General features: G+C 43.7%; 1 protein-coding gene across 1 annotated transcript in view; it reads left to right on the forward strand.

Moving 5' to 3' along the window:
* MAP3K20 (mitogen-activated protein kinase kinase kinase 20) overlaps positions 1–1,507 on the forward strand; it is a gene marked incomplete at its 5' end in the record, with an annotated part of 58,015 nt that extends 56,508 nt beyond the window's left edge. Inside the window, one exon of the mRNA XM_082001511.1 lies at positions 701–1,507. Coding sequence (XP_081857637.1) covers positions 701–1,075 — 375 coding nt within the window. The 3' untranslated portion in view covers positions 1,076–1,507. The remainder of the gene's footprint in view (positions 1–700) is intronic.
* Between the last annotated feature and the right edge of the window lie 19,954 nt (positions 1,508–21,461).

The following is a 21,461-nucleotide window of genomic DNA, read 5'->3' on the forward strand; positions in this document are numbered from 1 at the left end:
GCAACCAAGCTGAAGAAGCTGACCAGCTGACCAAACAGCCCCCTCTTTCCTTGCCTGCTTCTCCCTGGGACAGCTTCCAGAAGCAAAGTGCTGGTGTGGGCTGGAGGCCGCTTCCCGTGTCCTTTGCACTGGTGAGAGGCTTGTTTCGGATTGCGGCCGTCACAGGGTGACCCCTTCCTCTCCTTTTGAGCATATGCTCAAAACGAGTCTTTGCACAAATAATACTGCTGCTATTATTTCTGATATTTAGAGGGCTGCTACTTCTGCACCAAACTTTGGGAGCTTGTTTGGGTTCTCTGATCTTAATGTGATTTATTCTTCAATCCTGAAAGGTTCAATTAAGCAACTCACTCAGACTTCTGTTGTACCCCCATTGCTCTGGGAGCCAGTCCACCTGGCTGGGAAATGCCGCATTCTGTTTTAAACTGTACAAAATGAAGGATTGAAGAGTTTGAACCTTCTTTTGTCATGAAATCTCTGCTACCTGTGGTTCTTGCCATGCGACTCAGTGATTTTGCACTTTTGTTTAAGAAAAATGACCCCAGAAAGAAGCTGTCTGGTTTAATGAATTCTCTGTGTTTAGATTCACTAATCGTTGTGCTTTCTGTTGATTGCCAACTAATCTGGTGGTGTCTTTTTCCTCAATTTTTAAATTGGTTCTAACTTTCACTTTTGCTCTGTCCTTTCCTCCTTTAAATAGTTTTTCTTACCTCTTGCTGCAAGAATGTCTGAGGAGTCTTACTTTGAATCTAAAACAGAGGAGTCAAACAGTGCAGAGATGTCATGTCAGATCACAGCAACAAGTAACGGGGAGGTAGCTGGCATGAACCAAAGTCTGAAGGCCTTGATGATGACGGGCTTTGGGGATATCTTCTCTCTGAACCAAGCAGGATCTGTCCTGCATTCTGGAATGCAGATAAACATGCAAGCCAAAAAGAATTCTTCTAAAACCACCTCTATGAGAAAAGGAAAGAAAATCAACATGGCTTTGGGTTTCAGTGAATTCGACTGGTCAGATGATGATGATGATGATGATGATGATGATTTTGATGACACAGATGATAGCAGCGAATGAAATCAGTTATAGAATTAACCCTGAAATTGGTTTTAGCAAAGCAAAATAATAAAGTTTTAGAACAAGAATCCTGTCAGTTTGGTCTGTTTAAATCCTGTAAAAGAAAAAAAAAAAAAAAGTGAGACATTTACCAGGCTGAGCATGTTTGTGTGTAGAAAGACGTGTTGTATTTGTTTAGATTGTGCTGACTTATTTCTGCTTTGATGGAATTTGGAACTAAACTTTCCAAACTCATTGAGATTATTATTTTTATAAGAACCATGATTATATCTATAATTCTTGATGCCTGATTACAGAAACTATGGCTTGATAAACTTAAGATCTGAAAACACCGGGGGAAACTTCAATGCCTTTAATGCCATTAATGTACTTAAAATTTTTCTTTTATGTTTTTGTCATTTCCCTTACCCCTTTAATTGTCAATCATACGAATTTGCTTGTAATTCCAGATTTGCTGTTCTCTACAATCCATTCTTTCTTACTGTTGCAGTGAAGGGGTTTGCTGTGTTTCTAATTTAAAGCCTTTTACAAGCCAGCATTGTGTGTAGTCGGAAATAGTTTCTAGAGAGAGAGAAGCTTGGTTGAGGGTAAGAGAGGAGTTAGTTAAATACACAGTTTAAAAACTGAATAGCAGCAGAATCCAGATAATCCCTATTAGTAGATGATTTGTATAAATGTTCTTTTCTCCCCTCACGTGTGTGTGCATGTGTATATAATTCAGTGTAGCAAAGCAAACTGCAATCAGACCTCTGCATCTATTATCAGATATTGTGATCTAGAAGGTAATTTTCAGTTATGTTGATGTAAATCCAGGAAGCCTCATTAACTTTGATGGACTTATTCTTGTACCTGAGAGTAAAAATTGGTGTTAGTAAATTTTGATTCTGTTGCATCTCCTAAACCATGTGTGCTACCCTTATGAAAGGACAAAGAGAAGTCACACTAACATTTCAGCCTGGGCCCTACTACTGTGGCTTATGTGAAAATCCCTGTGATGGTGGTAACTTGAGGAATATTTGCTAGTCTCTGCGTACCTGTTTTTTCCAGCTAAATCACTTTTAAAGTATTGCCACTTCTGTTATGACTTACCATAAAACTTGGTATGTAGCAATCTGCTCCAGTAATTGCCTACCAGGCACTTATATTGAGAGCCACGAGTACATTTCTCCTGATGACCCCTTTAGTGGTGATGCAGGAGGAGGGAGGGAAACCAGTGTGAACACAAATGCAGGTTAGAAAGGAAGATGATGTAAAATATTTGCCCAAGGAAGAAGGGCAGCATTTCAAAAGAAAAATGTTACTGTCTAGTTCAGCTGTAGTGGGAATAAGCCTTCAAAATTCCATTCTCAATTACTGGAGGGGTTTCTTTTATGAAAACTTCTGGTTTTGAGTGGCTTTTCTTTAATTATAGGCTTGCCTTTTACACAGCTTTAACCTACATATTATGGTGTTTTTGTAGATAGCTTAGAGAAAAATGGATACATTAGATAACAGCAGGCCTGAAATCTTTATATGTTCACTCAACAAAAGAGAAAGTTCTTTGACGGACTTTTTCTAGAGTCACAAGTGGGCACCTCTTTGGATTGTAAGAGAGAATTGTTTTATCCTTAAGCATTAGCACTGGTCTGCTAATCTGCAAGGCAGCGAGTGCTGCGCTTCAAGCTAGCCTACTTCACTCAGTTTGCACAGGATTAGACTCTCCAAGATGCTTAATTTCTGAAGGATGGCATTCCACACTCCATCTTCATCCTAACAGTTGCAAATCCATTGGCTTAAAGTTAGCCCTCTTGTATCAGGAAGCTTTTCTCATGACAGAATTGTAATTTAAATGATGTAATAAGTTTATGGATTATCCCAAGGAGAAACTCACTCCTTTAGCACAGGTAGAGATTGCTTCTTAGGTCCATCAAAGCGACCTGTTTTTAGGGAGAAAAAGGGACATTGAAGGGCAAATAACTACATGAAAATAAGAGCAAATAGGTTGTTTCCAGTGCAGATTTGTACTATTTTGTAAGTTTATGTCTGGTAACACCCACAGCAATGATACTGGTTTTGTAACTGCCACTTTGCACCCAGAAAAATTTGATGGATTTGTGTAATCTAATATGTGCACTTTAGATCTTAAGATGTGTGTCATTGCGCTTAAATTACTGTACCACATAAGCAGTGTAGGGTTGTACAGCTTTAACTGAAAATGAAATTTGGTTCAGTACATGTAGTATTCAGAAAAACAAAAAACCTATCCCTAGCATTGATGTTTTGCACTTTTTTAGCAGCTGACAATCTGAGAGCACTTCATGCCCGCTTATATTTGTACGGGGTTTCAACTGAATTCAAACTGAATTTGCAAATCTACTCCATCTTTACAGAAGTAAAAATAATCCTTAAGTAGTATTGACACAGGGTTTCATAGTTGCAAAATCACACTATTTTAAGTCTGTGTTCAAGGTTTTGTGCTTACCCAGATGTGTAACTTATTTCAGCAAAATATCATCAGAATTTGGTAGCATGGTCATGGGAATTTCTGCTATCTACTTAGTTATAGTATTTTTTTAATGTAACAAACATCCCCTTTCTTTCCTCATTCATTATTTGTCAAAACAAATTAAGCTTTGATTAAGCTGAAATTAAGCTGACAAATATTAAGGAAAAATCTAAACTCTTGTAAAACTTACCTGTGTGTTCAAAGTAGGAGAGGTCTCTGAATTGTAGAGAGGGTGATAACAAGACAAACTCTTCTGGTGCAGTTCCCTTGAGATAGTGTTTTACTTAGTATATTTGCTATGCTTATTAAAAAAAATAATGATATTAAAAAAATAATGGTATTGATTGCATTTTCACTTTCCTGTGATGACTTTCATACCAAATGTCTCCAGTTCACAAGCCAAAAAATCATATGTGAGAATCAAGCTGTGTTGTTTCTGCCTCTGATATGCTTCTCACTAGATAAAGGTTTTGAAAGTGGCTCTGGTGGGCAGGTATGTTGGTTGGAGGAGGTCGAAGTATTTCATCTTCCACACCTGATTTTGCTCTGCAGTGCAACCGAGTCTGTCTTCTACCTGTATCATCACCAGGGTATCTAGATCTCCACAACAGTCCATGGCTACATACATAGTGTGTCAGCTTATGAAGCATTCACCAAACCCAGAAGGGGTTTCTCGGGCTGCTCTGGGCTGTGAGCAAAGCCACCAAAAGCCTTCCCACGCCTCCTACACGTCTCGGCACACTAGTCCCCACCGGGCCTTTTGGGGTCCCAGTTTTCTCTACAAAAAAAATGCAGCAAAATAATGTTGCTGCATTTGACAGAGGGGCAAGGTGAGAACCAGGCCTGAACGTTTCGTTGTTACCTGGCCGTTGTATTGCTGATATCGACTCAGATGGGTAAATGGCCCGAGAGAAGAGTGGTGAGGATCGGTTTTTGGCTTGCTTGAAGATACAGGGTGAGCTGGGACCAAGACAGGATGCCCAACTCCGTTTCTTTTCCTTCAGCAGTGGAGAAAAAAATGGGAGAGGGGAATTAATGGGGTAAAACTTTTGATCTAGTCATTTTCGTGATGATCACAGCACTACTTCCTTGGGGTATCAAGTGTCCTAAGGTACAGTGTGTAGGTGTGCTGCATCCCCAGCCAGCTGTGTGCTGCCTGGCGTGGAGCTTGTTCCCTCTAGATGTGAAGGGCTTCCAGGAGGTGAAGTCTGGCGCAGCTCCGTGCCACAGAGTCGTGTTCCTGACTTGTTATTTGTTTATTGTTCCAGCAGTTTTGTTAGATGTTGATCCCCTTTCCTTCTGGGTTTTAAAGTGGTTATTCAGAGTTAAATATTTGATGCGATAATGATTTATATTGCTAGCAGCAGTAGCAGTAAATCCATAGCATGCATAGAGCTGTTAAGTATTCAGCAGTGTTACTGTGTGTCTTTAGTAGTGTAATTCCTTTTTCTGTAATCAGGCAGCTTTTACAGGTTTTTAATAAGACCTCTAACTTGACAGAGGTTTTAACTACAGTCCTAGGTAGAATGTTCAGGTAGCAAAATAAGTTCATTTAGTAATTTTCACAGTCCTTAAAGTGCACTGGTAGGAATCTGGCGGAGAGACCTTTCCCTTTTCCCTCCAGACTTCGACTTAGTGTACACTGTAAAATCTGCACAGAGATTTCTGATGTGTGAAGATTTAATTTTAAAACTGTAGAACCAACAATCTTCTTTAAACATTTTATATTGTGTGCTAAATATTCATATGCCTTTTAAAGTCAGATGTAGTCCACTGCATTTCTTGCTTTTGCACTACTGAAAAAGTTTTGTACTGAATACTAGGAGTCAATGCTACTTACACTTCAAGTGTGAACTGATGAAATTTGAATAGAAAATATTTTCGCAGTGTTAGAAAACTTCATTCTCCCTTCTGAAAAAAACAATGCTGAGCACAACGCCTGTGCCAAAACTCTTGTGCTGTAAACTGAGTAGATAATTTGTGTGGAACATGCAATGTTACACTTCTGTGTGGTAAAACCTTGCAGCGTCAGTTATTCTCCTTATTGCACTTGACATATGATGTCATTTTATTCACACTGTGGATTTGATTTTCCAGTGTAAAACCAAAGCAAACAAACAAAAAGTCATGGAATGTATTCAATTTCCTCAATTGGTGTCATAAACTTTCTTTTGATGTGAACTTTTTCCTTTGCTTCTCTTTGTTCCAAACTTCTCTTTTGCAATAAACATTTTGACAGTAAATTTTATGCATCTGTGTCCCTGTGTAAAATGCTGGTGTTTCAAGAGGTTCCTTATTGTCTGCTGGTTTAAGTCACTTTATGTATTACTTACTGTGTGACATTTCTCCTTTATTCTCCCATGTTTAAAAAAAAAAAAGAAATAATACGGAACATATTCTGCCACTGTTTGTGTTTAAATATGGGAAAGGCTGAAAAAATCCATTGTGCAACTAAAAATGCAATATTGGACTTCTGCAGTAAATGATTCAGTCATACAAATTATTGTACCAGGCTCCTCCCGCAGCACCAGCCGCTTTGAGTATAATTACCTAAGAAAGGCACAACCCTCTGCCTTCCTAAGGATGTTTGCGATTGCCACATGCCCTCCCTTGCGCTCGGGTGCTGCCCCCACCACTACTTTTGCCCCACAGCATCCTGCCCAGGCTGTGGGTGACTAGTAGCATAGGGAATGCCTGACTCAACAGCAGGTAGGTTGAGAATATTGGCTGAAAGTATGGTGTAGTGGAGTAGTGGAGAGAAAAAGTCAGGAAGGTCTCTCTTCCCCCCCCCCCCCCCCAGCAGACACATCTTCCCATCTGCCACTTCACCCTCATGCCTTTGGCTCTGTCCCCTTTGGGGAAGCAGAGGGCAAAGGGATGGGTTTGAGGGTCCGCTGGGTCCTCCTCACAGAGGCGGCTTCAGCTGGTCTCATGGATGGTTTGTGCCCAGCAAGGTTTGGCTGAGACATTGGTGGAGGAGGAGGAAGAAGGTCTGAAGAGTCATCAAAGTTGGGTGGGCAGCAAAAAGTCATAGATATGGAGGCAGAAGTCAAAGGGTGTTGGGCAGTCACAAGACCTTCAATGGGAGTTTCACATGGGTGCTGCAGAGGCTAAAAGTTGTGGGTGGATTACACTAGACCCCGGCCTCGTGCCTGGAGAGCCAGGGAGGTGCTCAGGCTGGCACGTAACAGGCAACTCTGCCCTGGGGCTCCGTGTTGAGCTGGATGCAGGCAGGGCTGAGCGCCTGCCGGGGGCTTGCTTGGCCTGTGGGTGGGGGCTGGAGAGCTCGTCGGTGGCAGGGCTCTCTGGAGGAGGTGACAAAGCCTTGGGGGCTGGTGGGTAACTGAGCTGAGTCTCTTGTGAGTCAATATGATGTACATCAAATAAGTTTGCAACTACATCATGCTGTTGAGCCTTTGGGAGACACTGACAGTCCAAATACATACACAGTAATTAATGTTGACCCTTTAACTGGATAAAAATGCCAAGAAGGTGCAGCTTGGGTTACCGTATGCTTGAATGAGTAAAATGGCGATGAGTGTTAACAATGACATCTCCTCCTGTGTCAGTTTTCAAATCATCCCAGAATTTCACGTAACGCAGCCATCCTCCTGTGCATCCTCCGTGGTTTCCTTGTGCTTCAAGAGCTAACGCCGTCTTGCAGACAGCAGCGTGCCGCGCATGGGCTGCAGCACTAGAGGAGGCTGGGAAGCGCCGTGCTCCCCCAGCCTCAGGGGAGCAGTTACAAAGCGTTGGCAGAAACCGAAAGAGACTTGTCTGTACAGGAAGACTACCCACAGTGGCCCGACTCCAAATTCTGCTTTTGCTGCTGTCTAGTGACAGTTTTCTTTCCTTTTGCAGAAAATACACATCATTCGGGAAAGAGTCGTAAGCACAGCGTTGTTTTTACTGCAGAAATCAGGTTGTACCAAAGCCATAGCAAAAGTAAAGCCTTCCCATAGTGTCAGAGCGGAGAGGAGAGGCAGCTAGAGAGTCCCTCGCCATCGAATGGTTTACTTTTGCTTCCTAGATTGTTTCTGTCAGTGATCTGCTGATAATTTTACCTGCATAAAGCAATGGGATTGGTTTAGCACTGCCACCAAGCTGTTGGTACCAGCCTGTGGTCAGTGGGAATCCAAGGGTTTAGTATCTCACTATGAGAGTCACAGCCTAAAATCCTGCCCTTTGCAGGGGAAAAGGAACCGAATAAAATCTGCCACCGGAGTAAAGTTTGGGTAGAGGGGAGAAAAGTGGTCAGACAGTTTTCTTTTCAATTCGTATCTCTCACACAGTTGCTGCCCTCCTTTGATATTTGTGCATGGACCGAAGAAGATGTGGTGAGTATTTTGTGTTCATGTGGCCAGCGTTGCGCTGTGGGAGCTCTCTAACAAATTGCAGTGGGTACGGAGGGAGGGAAAGCCAGATCAGAACATCGAGGTGCGATTTTACTGCTGTTTGTTTGGTGAAACTTGTGTCCCAGAAAGGCTTTAAAATGACCATGAGTAAATTAAGGACTCAAGTGACCTTCATGAAACAGCCACATTCACCAATGTCCAGAAAATAATCTGTGCTGGGAGCTGTCAGCAGCCAGGAGGGCATTTGTGAGTGATAGTTTAAGGGATGTGGAAGTGCCCCAAGACCTGTCTAAGCAAGACCTGTCCTGGACAGGACAAAACGGGTTTGAAGGTTTTATCCCACTGTGTGCGTGCCACCAGGATGGCAATTGGCTGAAAGTAAGTTAAGGGTTTTTTAAGGGGTGTGGAGCCTCTCTGTCACCTAAAATAATGGCATTGAGTCTTTTGTACCCCTTTATTCAGTTAAAAGGCTAAACAAGAAACATCAATGATTTATCTCTAGCATAGTGATGTGTCATCGTGATTTTAATGTCCTATCTAGCACCCTCCTTGTGTGTTGTGCATGATGGGGTGGTTTAGCTAACATTTACTGAAGGGCTGTCTGGAAAGCCAGTGCAAAAGCCACGATAGCCCCGGCTCCTTAACTTCAGCCCTTGTAGCATGTGACAGATCACTAAGCTTCTGCTTCGGTCATTTCTGTTGTGCTTCGTAACGATAAACTGAGGAAGGTGGCTACAAAATAGAAGGCAGTTTTAAAAAGCTGAATGAACGTAATCACTTGCATTGGTGAATCTTGAGTCCTTTAAACCAAAGTTAGAAATATTTTTAAATTTTATTTTAGAAAAGAATGATTACTTGCAAACTCCAAATAACTGTAATACAAAATTTTGATAATGTGAACTTCAGGACTGATTCCTCTTTTTTTGCAGTTTTTCTGGATGCAACAACTTACTAGAAAAGGTAAAAGCTATTCATATCTACCTTCATACTCATATTTATGAATATATATACATTTTCTCATCTTTTTCTCCCTCCAATAAAGCACCTTATGAATTTCTGAATAACGTCTCTTATCTTAAGGCGATGCTTCTGGTGAAATGAGTGTATATGCTAGCTTGTTTAAGGAACATCATATCACTGGGAAACGATTGCTTCTTTTAGAAGAGGAGGATTTAAAGGACATGGGAATTGTTTCCAGAGGACACATCATCCATTTAAAGGTATTTAGCAGCGTATGTTGAATGTTGCAATAGGTTCTAGTGTGAATGTTAAGACGGAGTCTATGGTTTTCAGTAGTATTAACAACAAAAAAAGTTACAAACCTAAATAGAGAACATGGTTGGTGTAAAAAACCCCAGAGTTACAGGTTTGTATGGATCTAGAACCCAAAGCAACCTGAGCATTTTATGAGGCATGAAAATGTGCTGTGTTCTTTATACTCCTCTGCAGTTCTTGGTTTTCTTGTGGGCTGGACTGTCAGTACTGCTAAAGATTCGTCTAGGAGGGCCATTCTCCCAGCAGAAAGCTTTGGATATCTTCACAGAGAGTTTTCCCCGAAGATTGCTCTTTAGCTGAGGGAAGAGCAGATATGAAAACAGTTATTTGTACTGAAATCTCTGAACTTCTCAACTTTCACATCTCATCTATAGCTTAAAACATGCTTTGACTAGCAAAACTCAACTTTAAAGCTGGTTGATTGACAGCCTGGTTGCTTTGCTCTTGAAGGTTTGTTTCATGGTATTTTAAATATTCAATGTTTGTAATGAAAATGAATTTTAAGAAAATCATGGTCTGGAAAACGTGATCACAACAGCAGTAATAGTATTAATCTGTAGCCACAGGAGAGAGTTCAGTTTCCTGGCAGTCAGTTTTGGAAAAGGATTTCTCTAAAAGCAGCATCTATAATTCTGTTCAGTCTCAATGATTTTATACCACAATTTACTGGTAAAGAGATATTTGTATCCTAATTGCTAGTCCTGCAAATTTAGCTTCGTAAGTCACACAGATTTATTCCCCTTTTGCAAATCAGCCATTTTTTCCATGTCACACACCATTACTGATATATTTAATTTACATTTCCTACAGGGAAAATTATTGAAATTTAATAAAGTCAATAATGTCCAAAATGAAAGATTTCAGCTTCCTGGGTTGATTGAGCGTAAATAAAAACAACCAAAACAACCCCCCAAACATCTCTTTCTCTGATTAAGCAGTTCTGATTCTGAATGCGAAATGGGGCCGATCTACCATGACAGTTTCCAGAACAGGGCTGTATTTTAAACTCCTCTCACATGTCCTAATGTATCCACAACGGAGAACACTGTGTACACGGAGTTGCGCTGTTTTTCATGCTGCTATTTGCAGTATGAAATACTGAATAACTCTCATCTGATTTTGTTGATTTTTTTTTTCTAGACTGCTATTGAGAAGTTAACCCATGACTACCTAAATCTGTTTCATTTTCCGCCATTAATTAAGGCAAGTCTCATTGTTTATATAAGAAGTGCTTCTCATGTTGGTATGAATATTTTACTGTTCTCACATCTCAACTTCTGTACCGTTCGTGGGAGGGTGAAGCAGCAGTTCCTGCAGAGGGTTGTGACAAATGTGGAGGGTCAACAGCAGCAATGGGTCACATCAGAACAAGTAATAGGATAATAAACGTTTTCAAGGAGAGTCTTAAGATTTTATCGTGGGACTGGTATTAAAAGACTACTGGTTGCGATCCCTTTGCTATCATTAATCAAAAATTACTCCTAAGAGCCGTTCCTCCGAACTGGTGCCACCGGCTGCTCACCACCGAAGAACGGCAGACTCCTGGTCCAGAATGAGCCCGTCATTCCTCAGTTTGTTAAGGTTACGGGAGGGAAGGATGATTTATAATGTCTGGTCGCCCTTGTGTTAACCTGGTATCAGTAAGGAGAGCCATGCAAAAGGCAGAGTGTTTGGGAACCTCAGGGTTGCCAGGTGAGGTATTTGCCTGATTTAATTTGGTGAGCCAGTCAAGCCATCCACTGTGGTCATAAACCCCCGCAGAAACCTTGACCCCTCTTGGAGCGGTATGATCGGGGCAGAGCGATGGCTCCTTCCTGCTGCCTGCCAGACTCGTGGGATCTGAAAGACAAATCCTCACTGCCACCAAAGGCCTTGCTCCTGTCTCCCAGGGCCTTGTGGTAGATGTGAAGTCTCACCTTGCCTTTTTTTGGCAGGATTCTGCAGGTGGAGCCGAAGAAAACATAGAGAAAGTAGTGAATCTTGAACTCGTTTTTGGTTATCACTTGAAGCCAGGAAATGGTCCAAAGGTAAGCTGGGAGTGCTGGATCGGTCGGTTTGGTTACTTTTTTAGTCACTACCCAGAGGGCCCAGTATCTTCTGGACACAAAAAGATAATTTGCTGTGAGAATCCTCTTTTGGAAAGTGCTGACCAAATGTCCAGGTGGCACACGGGGCTGCATCGGTGATGGGGAACCACACCCCAGAGCAGGTGAGGGAGAAGAGAGTGGCACAGAAAGCTTTGAGTGAAACCTTTTGTTCCCTCATGAACAGTTTTTCTAACCATAATTTTTGTAATTCAGGCTTTCTCTTTGTTCCTTGTATCCCAATGGATGTGAAATAGAAATCCGTTTATGCAGAAAAACCCATTCAAAGGGAGGTCTTTGATTCCAAGGGACAGTTGAGCAGTGATGAACACCTGATGTTAGTGGACAGACTGTTTCTTGTTTCGGCAGAAAGGTGGTGTCTTTCCATGCAACGAAGAGGAGTTTGGAAAATATGTGGCAAGCATGGCTGCCGGCTGGGGAGGACGGGACTCGTCCTGGTGGTGATTGTGTTCACTCACGGTACTGGGGAAGGAGAGGCGGGTAGGTGCAGCACATTGCAGACGGCAAAACTACTGTGCAGCAGCTGATAAAAGGCAATTACCGGCATGCCACATCCTAATCAAACCTCAGCTCCAAGCCGAGCTCGTTCAAGGATCTCTCCTTATGCCCTGTGTAATGGGAGCATTGACGACTCCAGATGTTCCAGCAAAGCATTTCCACCAGGTTGTCTTTTCTCGAGCGCGAGGTTTGTCCCATGCTTTTTGTTTTCTTTATCCAGCCTGCCATGAACTCTTGAGTTCAAGGGCCCTAGAATTAATCATTTATGTGGAAATGGCGTGCAAAGCGTTTCTGAGTTAGAGTCAGGGGTTGTGACAGCAGGATTTATTTCTTTTTGTATTTGACAAATCTGCATTGTGTGTCCACCCTAAACTTGTGGGTGGCTGACTTTCATCTTGTGTTATCTGGCTGCTTTGCTTTCAGGGCATATTGTTTGCAGAAGTCTCTTGATTTCTGTACTTGGTGGTGCTTGCAGTGAAAGCATTTAGGTTTGTACTTAGTAGGAACTTGGACTCATACTGAAATCATTTCATCAATTTGAAAAAGCTTTTTGCTTTTTGTCTGGAGATTTCCTTTTTTTGTTTGTTTCTTTTATCCTAAGCACGTTTTTTCCTATGAAAAACTTCTTTATCACTATGTGAATTACTTAGACTGTCTCAGTGTTCTTAAAAGCATATAGCTTATGATGCTGTACAGCTGCTTTTTTGTAGCTGTGCATCTTGCCCTCCCATGTGCAACTCTACAAGGAACTAAGAGTCCATGAAATAGCTCATGTCTCCCTTCCGTTTCCAGTATGGGTTGCAGTGCGGGGAGGTGGGCACCCTCCCCCAGGAAAGAGCAAGAGAAGGAGTGAATAGACCTCTGAGTGTTGGAGGGGAACTCAGGTTGCACTAACGCCTACTGAGTTTGAGGACAAGTAGATATTTTAGCTGTGATGGCAAAATTTGCAAATGAGATGGTGCGCCAAAGTCTACGGACAGAAGCTGAACTGTTAGGAGAGGACGGGGCTAGTTCAACAGGCCTGCGCAGGGCCGACATAACCTTTGCAGGTTTCTGACGCGCCAACTGAGAACCCTTTCTTTCGGTCCTCGCTTCCCCGTGAACTCCCAGTGGGTCCTCTCTGCTCTGTGTGCTGTCAGGCCCCTTCCTAAGGAAGCCGGTCCCTCCGCAGCCGTGGTCGTGTGCCAGGCATGCCTTCCCTGGCACCCGCCCCGCCGCAGCACCCAAGTCCCTGCTGCCGTTCCAGGGAATGCGCCATTCGTCACCTGAGTTTGTCTGGGCTGGAAACTTCTGTCTGAGGTCTGCTTAGTAACGCATACCTGCCTTTAAAGACGTTGCAGCTCAGCAAGTTTTAAAAAGTGGAGAGTGGATCAACTGAGCTTTCGGGCAGGATGCTAGGGCCAATGTGAGCAAGGTAATTTGCATTACACATAACAGTAACAAAGACTGATGTGGTACATAAAATACAGGAAATTTGGCTAGCTTGCTGCTTTTAAAATCCCTGGATACAATCTTCTAGCTCCCCTAGAGGCTGCTTGAAGCCAACTGCAGCTGCCATCCAGATTTGTCCCAAAATGAACTGGAGATACTGGGTAAACCAGGATCAAAGGGTTTAAATTTCTTTCACTGTCCCACTTTTGTAAAAGAGTGGTGGCTGTTCCTATAAATCTGGGTCAGCAGAAACTCTCGGGATCATACCTTCCACCATTTTATAGCTAAAAAGCTGGCCTACATCAGTTTAAAAATACATTTCTTAAAGGAACTTTACCCTAATCGGTCCCTATAACCAGCTGCCTAGCTAAGAAGCATTTCTCCTGTTTTAGCCACGAGGAAAAAGAGGCAGTAAGCTCAAATCTGGGTTATGGGTTGAGAACGTGTGTTCCCTGGATGGTGTGTAGACTGCTAGACCTGTGTCCATCAAGAGAGGTTACCAGGCTCAGCTGGGAGCTGGTGCAGTGCAGCAGGAAGGGCTCTGTACAGGGGAAGAGGTCACACTGCGAGGTTTTACCCCAGGCTGGCTCTGCACTGGTCTCCTGGGCTGAGTTCCCATTTGTTCTTGCAGTGCCTCCTCAGGTGTAGCTGGAGCTGGAAGCAAGCTGGTCCACGCGTTCGGAGGTGGCTCCACCAAAGCATGGGACAGGACAGACCCGTGGGACAAACACACACTCCTGATCCGAACTAAAGCACCGATGTGGGCGCAGCCTTGGCGTGCAGCCTGACATACCGCAATGCCACAGGGCATAAAAGTGCCGGATGAGCTGCTCCAGGACCCAGAAACCATTTGAGGGGTGCAGGTTAATTCAGATGCGTTTGGCTGGTCAGTGCACAGCACCATCCCAGGTGTGAAGATGGTTCCTCGGGGCACAGGTGTCCTCTCCCTGGCGCTGCACCAAGCCCCGTCGGCACAGCCAGTGTGCACCTTCTCCATAAGCAGGCAGGAGCATCGCAGAAACTTCAGGGCTTTAGGAATGGCAGTGCCTTTTAGCAAGGATCCTGATGAATATGCTTCAGGATGGCATTTGAAAGTTCAGCCTTGTCTGTACACTGAATGAAACATTGAATTCCCAGTATGTGACTTTACCAGCCTCAGATTTGTTATCTAATTTAAACTGCATCTTCTAGTGGGATTATGTTGGTTTCCACCAGCTGACAGACACGGTCATTTCATTACAGTTTCCTTCCCTTTTTAGCTGCATCTTTGGAGGTGATGAAAGCTCAGGTGACCTTTGTGCTTGCCGAATGCATCAGGAGTGAGCGCTGCAAAGCTAACCTGGTTTTTAGAGGTTTCTTTTCCAACTCTTGTAGTTTGAGTTATGTGGTTACTTCCATTGACTTCCTTTTAATGACCTTTCTGTACACAATTCCCTCTGAGCTGAAAGGTGATAGATGTAGACATTTAATATGATTTTTTCCCACAAATTAAAAAAGAGGGGGGGGGGGGAACCAATTAACTCCAAGATACCAAAGAGGGTAAAAAAACAAACCCTGGCAATTGTGGCTTGAGCTGATTCGCAGAACTGCAGAGGGAATTTTCAATGGCTTTCTCATCCTAGGTGGCTCATTAAAATTTCCCAATCAGGGAAAGGTGTCTGAGCTGTGGCGGCTCCGCACTGATGAATCATCCGACCCCTTAAAAAGCATGGTTCACAGTCTTTTTGTCTCCTGTTGATGCATTCCTTAGTTTCTGTCCTCAGAAGAGCAGATTTCACCATGCCTTTGAATGTTTTCATTTTTTACCGAGTGTGGCACAATCTGACCTATATCCAAACACAAGGCCTTGAAGTGGGCTCACCATTTTGCCTGATCTTTCTCCAGTTCCCTCTCCCTCCATTTGACAAGGTAAGGAGCAGAGCCTCTTCAAAACCATCTGCTAACTGTGTGAACTATTTTCTAGCCTTGAATATCCAAACTGGGATATATATTAATGCTGTTATTTAAATGTGTAGTGCAAAAGCGAATATAATATTAAGGCTATGTTAAGGAGACATTGTGACCAGCTCTTCATGTGGAGAAGCACGGGCCGGCAAAGTGCAGGCAGTACCAGACAAAACAGTACTGAAACAGTTGTTGTAACTGGAATTGCAGTTTCACAAGTGCTTGAGACCATTTCTGCTGCTTCTTCCTCTCTACCCTCCCACTACATCAACACTGACAAAACCTTTCTTTACTTACTTAGAAATAATTCCTAGTTCAGACAGACATGGTGTCGCTGGTTTAGTTTGCCGTGTAAGGTACTCTTCACGTTACAAATCTGGCAAAAAATAAAGCAAGGGCCAAGGTCTAAAATTTAAAATACCAGTTTTGTAGTTTTTCAGTCATACATATTCCCCACGCTCTGTAGGTATTTTAGCCCACTTCAGTAAGTGAAGCTGGCAGAGGAATTGGTTTTATCTGACCCTTCCTTTGCAAGATACTTGCAAGTACCTTGACTTCCCAACGTGAGGTTATTTAACCTCAAAACCTCATCTAAAGCCTCTCTCATTAATCACATCTCAAAGCACAATACTTTCGCTAATAAAGGCTAATAGTTGATGCAAGAATCAGTGTGTGCCATTTTCATAGATTTGCTTCTATTCTAATAAGTAGTCAGTAAAGGGCTAAATACTTTGCGAAGGCAAAAAAACCAAACAACCTAAGCTGCAAAATAAAACCACAGCCACATTTAAATAAAACCAGCACCATTAAGAATTGGATAATGTAGTCTGTCAAGGAGATGTATCAGTGGTAGGGTATTAGACATTTAGTGCAGGTGATTTGAGCTCTTTGTATTCCCTTTAAAAGAGACTTTTCTGGACTGTGTATTGTTTTTACACGAGGTGGGACTGGTATAACTCCATCACCTTCACTGGGATTGCTCCAGCTGTAGCATCCATGTATAACTGAGGTCAAACTCAAGCCAACACCTTTTAAAATCCTTGTGTAGGCAGTGCTGAACCAGGGATTCCCATCAGAAATGGTCGACTTTTCCATCATCCTGAAGAGGATAGACTCTCATATAGACTTTTCAGCTAGGTAATTTGCTCACTTGACTTTCTGGACTCCCTTTATCTCAAGCTTTATTTTTATACCTTGGCCACGCTGAATTAACTTGCTGCCTTCCACACGTCGTCTCTCACGCGTGCAGCCTCGGTCATGAATATGTCTGCAGAAGCACAGATGCATTCTCAGTGGTCTGTAGGCTTGGCGTACGTCCTCTCCAGACAAAAGCCTGGAAGAAGAGCCTCTGTTCCCGGCACGCGCAGGACGTGTCCAGCGGCCGTGCCACGCCTTTCCCAAGCTCCTGCGCACCCGCGTCCCCGCGGCCGACGTTCCGCAGGGCTGCAGGAGCCCCCACGCGCAGGCTGCCGCCTCTGCGCGCCGCTCCACCACGTTGTCCCCACGAGCGGTCGGCGGGAAACGCCGCTGGAGGACAGGGCTGGCTCGGAGAGCACCCGCGCAGCCCTTGGGGAAGGGGCTCGTGTTTTTCATGCTTTCACCTTTACAGTCCCGCCTTCGCAAGCAGGCTGCTGGCGTGGATGACGATGCCTGCGACCGCAGCAATCCCCGTTTGCTTCTGATCACGTGGCAGCTGCTGGTAAACGCTACAGCAGGCTCGGAAGCGCTGTTATGGCAGAGCTCTCCGTCTCGGCTGCTACAGCCCGCTCTGCTCGGGGCGCCAGCCCCCAGCACCTACCGGCGGCCGGTGTGTACCATTACGTCCCCCTCTGAGGCGGCACAGAGCTTCACCGCCCTGGATGTTGAAGAAAGGCGCTGTCAGGGGACAGATATTTTTGGTACCGCCGGGTGACCTGCGTAGGTGTTAAAAAGGCCTCGTGGTTCTCCAGGCGAAGCTCCAGCCAGCCAGTGCCTGTTGCCTTGCGGAGGAGTAAGGGCTCCGGCTTGCGGAGGAGGCACCCAGGCAACTGGTAACATAAATACATCTTTCGCTTGCTTTGTTTCTGTACGTTTTAAGACCATCTCTCTTGGAAGGCCTCCCCTCCGCCCCTGCTTTTTTTCTCTGCCTGCACAGCTGAAACAAAACCGGCGGTGGAGCCACCTTCTCTTGCTGGAGCCTGGCTGGCAACAGCCTGCCCTGACCTGAGACACCAGCCATTGTTAAGGGTATAACACATTTACATATTTTGCAATAAAACATCAGTTATTTGCATTACTGTGTCAAGTTTTATTTGATTCTTTCACCTAAAAATGACTCATTTTCCTTTCTTGTATTTTAAAAACCAACTACTCTAAGCTTGTTTGAGAATAATCAAAAATTGCCCATTTAGCTAGAAGTCATTTTCTTTTCAAAAGGCAAATGTTATTTAATCTTTCAGCTGTTCATTGTGCCATCATAAATACTTTCTTTTCAGCACAGTTGTGGGGACTGAAATGAGCCCACTAATTGCCTCCCATTTCGACTGACATGTGGTGGTTTAGTGGAAAGAGAACACAGCGGGGAGAAGGAAATAGGAGGCTGAGAAAATGAGAGCTAATTATTTTCACTGCCTCATGTCAGGCTCTGTGTCAGCCTTGTTTTTACAAACTGGAAGGTTTAGCACTAAATAAAACAAACTGGCGTCATGTTTTTATATACTGGCAGTGTCATGGAAGCAGCTGCACATCTCAAAGACAATATAATGCCTGCATTCGCATGGACACCATCTGACAGCCACTGTGAGCCACTGCTAATGAGGATATCACAGTGGTGCCAAGTGAAAGGTGCTGAATTATGTATGATTCTTCATCAGTGCAGCAATAGTCCTGTACATCATTATGAGACATTGTTTTGCTGAAGAGATTAAAACATTCTTAGTTCCAGACCCTGCAACCTATACACGCTACAAGAGGTTATTAATGGAATTTTTAGGGAGAGTTTCTTGTGGATTTCTTTTTGGTTAAAAATATCTCTTGGGACAAAGCCGTGGTGGGTCATGACACTATATATATAAAGAAGAGAAGCAAATTAACCATAATTGTGTTATCTTCCTTTAAATCCAGAATAATAAAATATAGTGTAGCAGGGTGATACATAATGATAAATAACCCAAGTGCTGTCACTAGATGTTCAACTCTAATGCCTTTAAAACAGCAGGTTTCAGCAGCTGAGATAGATAATAGCTAAGAATGTAAAGGAGCTTCTGGGGACCTAAATCATCAACATGCTCCTACTTTTAGTACCAGCATGACCAACATTTTTTTCATATTTGTTTCATCTTGCATTACATCTTACTTTTCTTCTAATATCCAGTTGCCTGCTACAATGCTGTTTCTGTTTTTTCTTCAATCTTAAAAAAAAAAAGAAAAGTTTATTGCAACCGCTGATTTTAAAACGAATCCTGGATTTGGGCCTCCCTTGAAAAATGAGATGTCTCCCCAGCAAGAGTTTTAAGCTGTTGTTGCAGGAAACATGTTTGTTGTTTAAAGCCTGTGCCTGATCTTTTTCATTTCCCTTTCGTTTTTTGTTGCAGACATTAGCGCACATGGGGTTAAAGGAGTATTGTCACCTCAGTAAGCTGGAGACTTAATTTTTAAAGTGTTCTTATTTTCTGTTTTGAAGCTGAGGAGAAGTGGCTCAAAATACGTGTGTGATTTGCTTTTTACAGTCACTTGCAGAGGCTACTGATTTATTTGCTTTGTCAAAGTGTTATTCAGAAATGTTTTTCGAACAAAGTTTTGCTGGTTTTGCCTCTCAGTCTGAAACTAGATTTTTTTTAATCAAAAAGCTGAAATTCTTTATTTAAATCAAAATCGAGCAGGTAAATACTGGGAGATACTTTAATGCTTGAATTACAGCATGTCCAGGGAAATCTCTTTGAAAGACTTGTGTAAGTATATTTATCAATGAGACATTTTGAACAAGCCATTTCCAAATTATTTTCCCACATATGTCTGGCACTAAATGTAGTCTCGACCCAAGAAATCTTATGGCTCTAATTCATCAAAGAATTGAAATACGTATACTTGGTTATTCCAGCCAAATTTTTGCTTAAGTGGCTGAGCATCTCTCTCCTATTCATTGCTAAATAAGAACCTAGGACTCAACTGGAAGACAAGGAAATACGTCCTTTTCTGTAGCACACAAATCTTGCATTATTTACTGTGTGGGTTGAACAAAATGGTTACCAAGTTTGTAAGACAAATAGCCACCTACTTATCTTAGATATTTCCCAAGTGCCTTGATTCAAAAGTCACCTAGCTGCTGTCTTTTCTCCTTCTTAATCCTTCCTTCCTTTTCTCTTTCTTTCTGTCTTTTCTATCTTTTCTCTTTTTCTCCCAGCCTCTCCTTCCCTTTCTCTCCTCTCTCTATTTCCCTGTCTTTCTCTCTCTCTCTTTCCCCTTTCCACTGATGATTTTACAATCACACAAAATGAAAACCTTTCCAAAAAAAACAAGATGTCTTTTTGAGTGACCAGAGAGGGTATGCTTAGTGCAGTAATTTGCCCTTTTGGATCTGCGTGGTCTGGAGAGGACTCCAAGGAGGACCGAAGGTTTGGGGGCTGGATTTGAAGGACAGGAGAGCGTATTTCTTTCTCTGAAGCTGCAGTTCGGAGCCGGGGAAGGCGGCGTTTGTGCAGGGCTCGTGCATCCACAGCTGCGTGGGGCAGCCTGATTCGTTACCGCGCGGAGAGGGCTCCTGCGCGCGCGGCGGATCCGGCGAGGGGCTGGGCGCTGGCAGGTGCCCACCGCCTGCCAGACCCTGGATTTACACAGCTTGTCAGCCTTTTCTTTAGAGATGGTAGTTTGATTTATGTTGGTTATTAAAATGAGCTCACGTTTGTCAGATCTGGTCTGTAGGGAGATGTGAGCGAAGAGCACAAAATCCTGAGTCGTGAAGGCACAGGAGCCCTTGCACTAGGTCCAGCTCTGGCTCTCAGGTGCTTGGTACTGGCCTCACAGCAGATGACCAGAATTAACTGGAGGATAGTATTTTATGTCAAAGTTTTGTGCTTTCCTTGGCTCGGGTGTTTTTGTAAAACTAATAAATGTCATCAAGCATCTTGTCTCTAACCTCTGGTTAGATCTGCAGTAGGGAGGGAATCCAGGCAGCTTGAATTTAGGAAGTCCTGCAAAAATCTGGCAACAAGGACAGTGTGGGCAGGGAGAGGAGCACAGCTTGAGAGGCAAGGAGGAGTCAAAGACAACTTGCCCCGCTCTTGTGCTTCAGTTACACAGCATGTATGGTCCTCAGCCGACATCATGGCCAGCGTGTCGTGCTACACTTGCCTGGGAAGGACAGGTGTCACCCTGGGTTAGCTCACAACCCAAAAAAGCAGGGCAGAAAAAGGATGTGCAAAGAGGTACAGTCCTTGATTAGGAAACAGAGGCACCAAGTGACTTCAGCACCTTATCAGGTTGCACAGGAAACTAATGGCAGAACTGGAAACAGAACTTGGCACCTCTGAGTCTCGGTCCGGTGCCCTGACCGCTGGACCGCAGTTCCCATCGCTCAAACTTGCACTGGGGGCGATGTGAAAACCAACTCGCACGTCCACTCTGCTCCCAAAACGCGGAAGCTTTCAATGGGGACAGATGGACACACAGGGCCAAATGCTTTCATAAGCATAATTTGTTGTTGCAGTTCGGAAATGATTATACTCCGGTTTTCTTTTATCTTGGAATTGCCAATTCAATGCCTGATTGAAAGCTTTGAGACTTCTGAGGGCTGAGCTCCTGCGTTACATTTATGGGAGATGCACGTGCAAACACTAGCAGATAATCGCATGTGCGAACGGATACTTTTTAGTCTGCTGTACATTTGTGTGTGCAAATAACTGCTTACGCCAGCCCTTGGCCCTAAGCGGCCATCTGTGTCCCCATTGGAAGTTTTTGCATTTTCTGAGCAGAATTGAGAAGACTGCTTCCCGCAAATGCCGAGACCGTACCTGCCCGGCCGGCAGCATGTGGCGGACACAGACCCTCCTGAACCTCTGGCATGTCTGGAGGGGCTCCTGTCTCTGTGAAGGGCAGATCTCCCCTGCCTGCGTGGAGACAGAGACACCCCAGTTCACTGCAGCCCTGTTGTCCCTCAGGGGACTGATTTTTGGAGGAGCTTAGTGCACTGGACAGTATCTAATCCCCAAAGCACCCGCCAGGCACACCAGCAAATGTTGGCTGGTTTGCGCCATGGGACAGGCAATCTCCGGTCCCAAGCAGGAGCTTCCCTGGCCACAGGCTTGGGCCCCGGTCCC

The sequence above is a fragment of the Phaethon aethereus genome (genome assembly GCF_964289735.1).
Source record: "Phaethon aethereus genome assembly, chromosome: 6".
NCBI lineage: Eukaryota > Metazoa > Chordata > Aves > Phaethontiformes > Phaethontidae > Phaethon > Phaethon aethereus.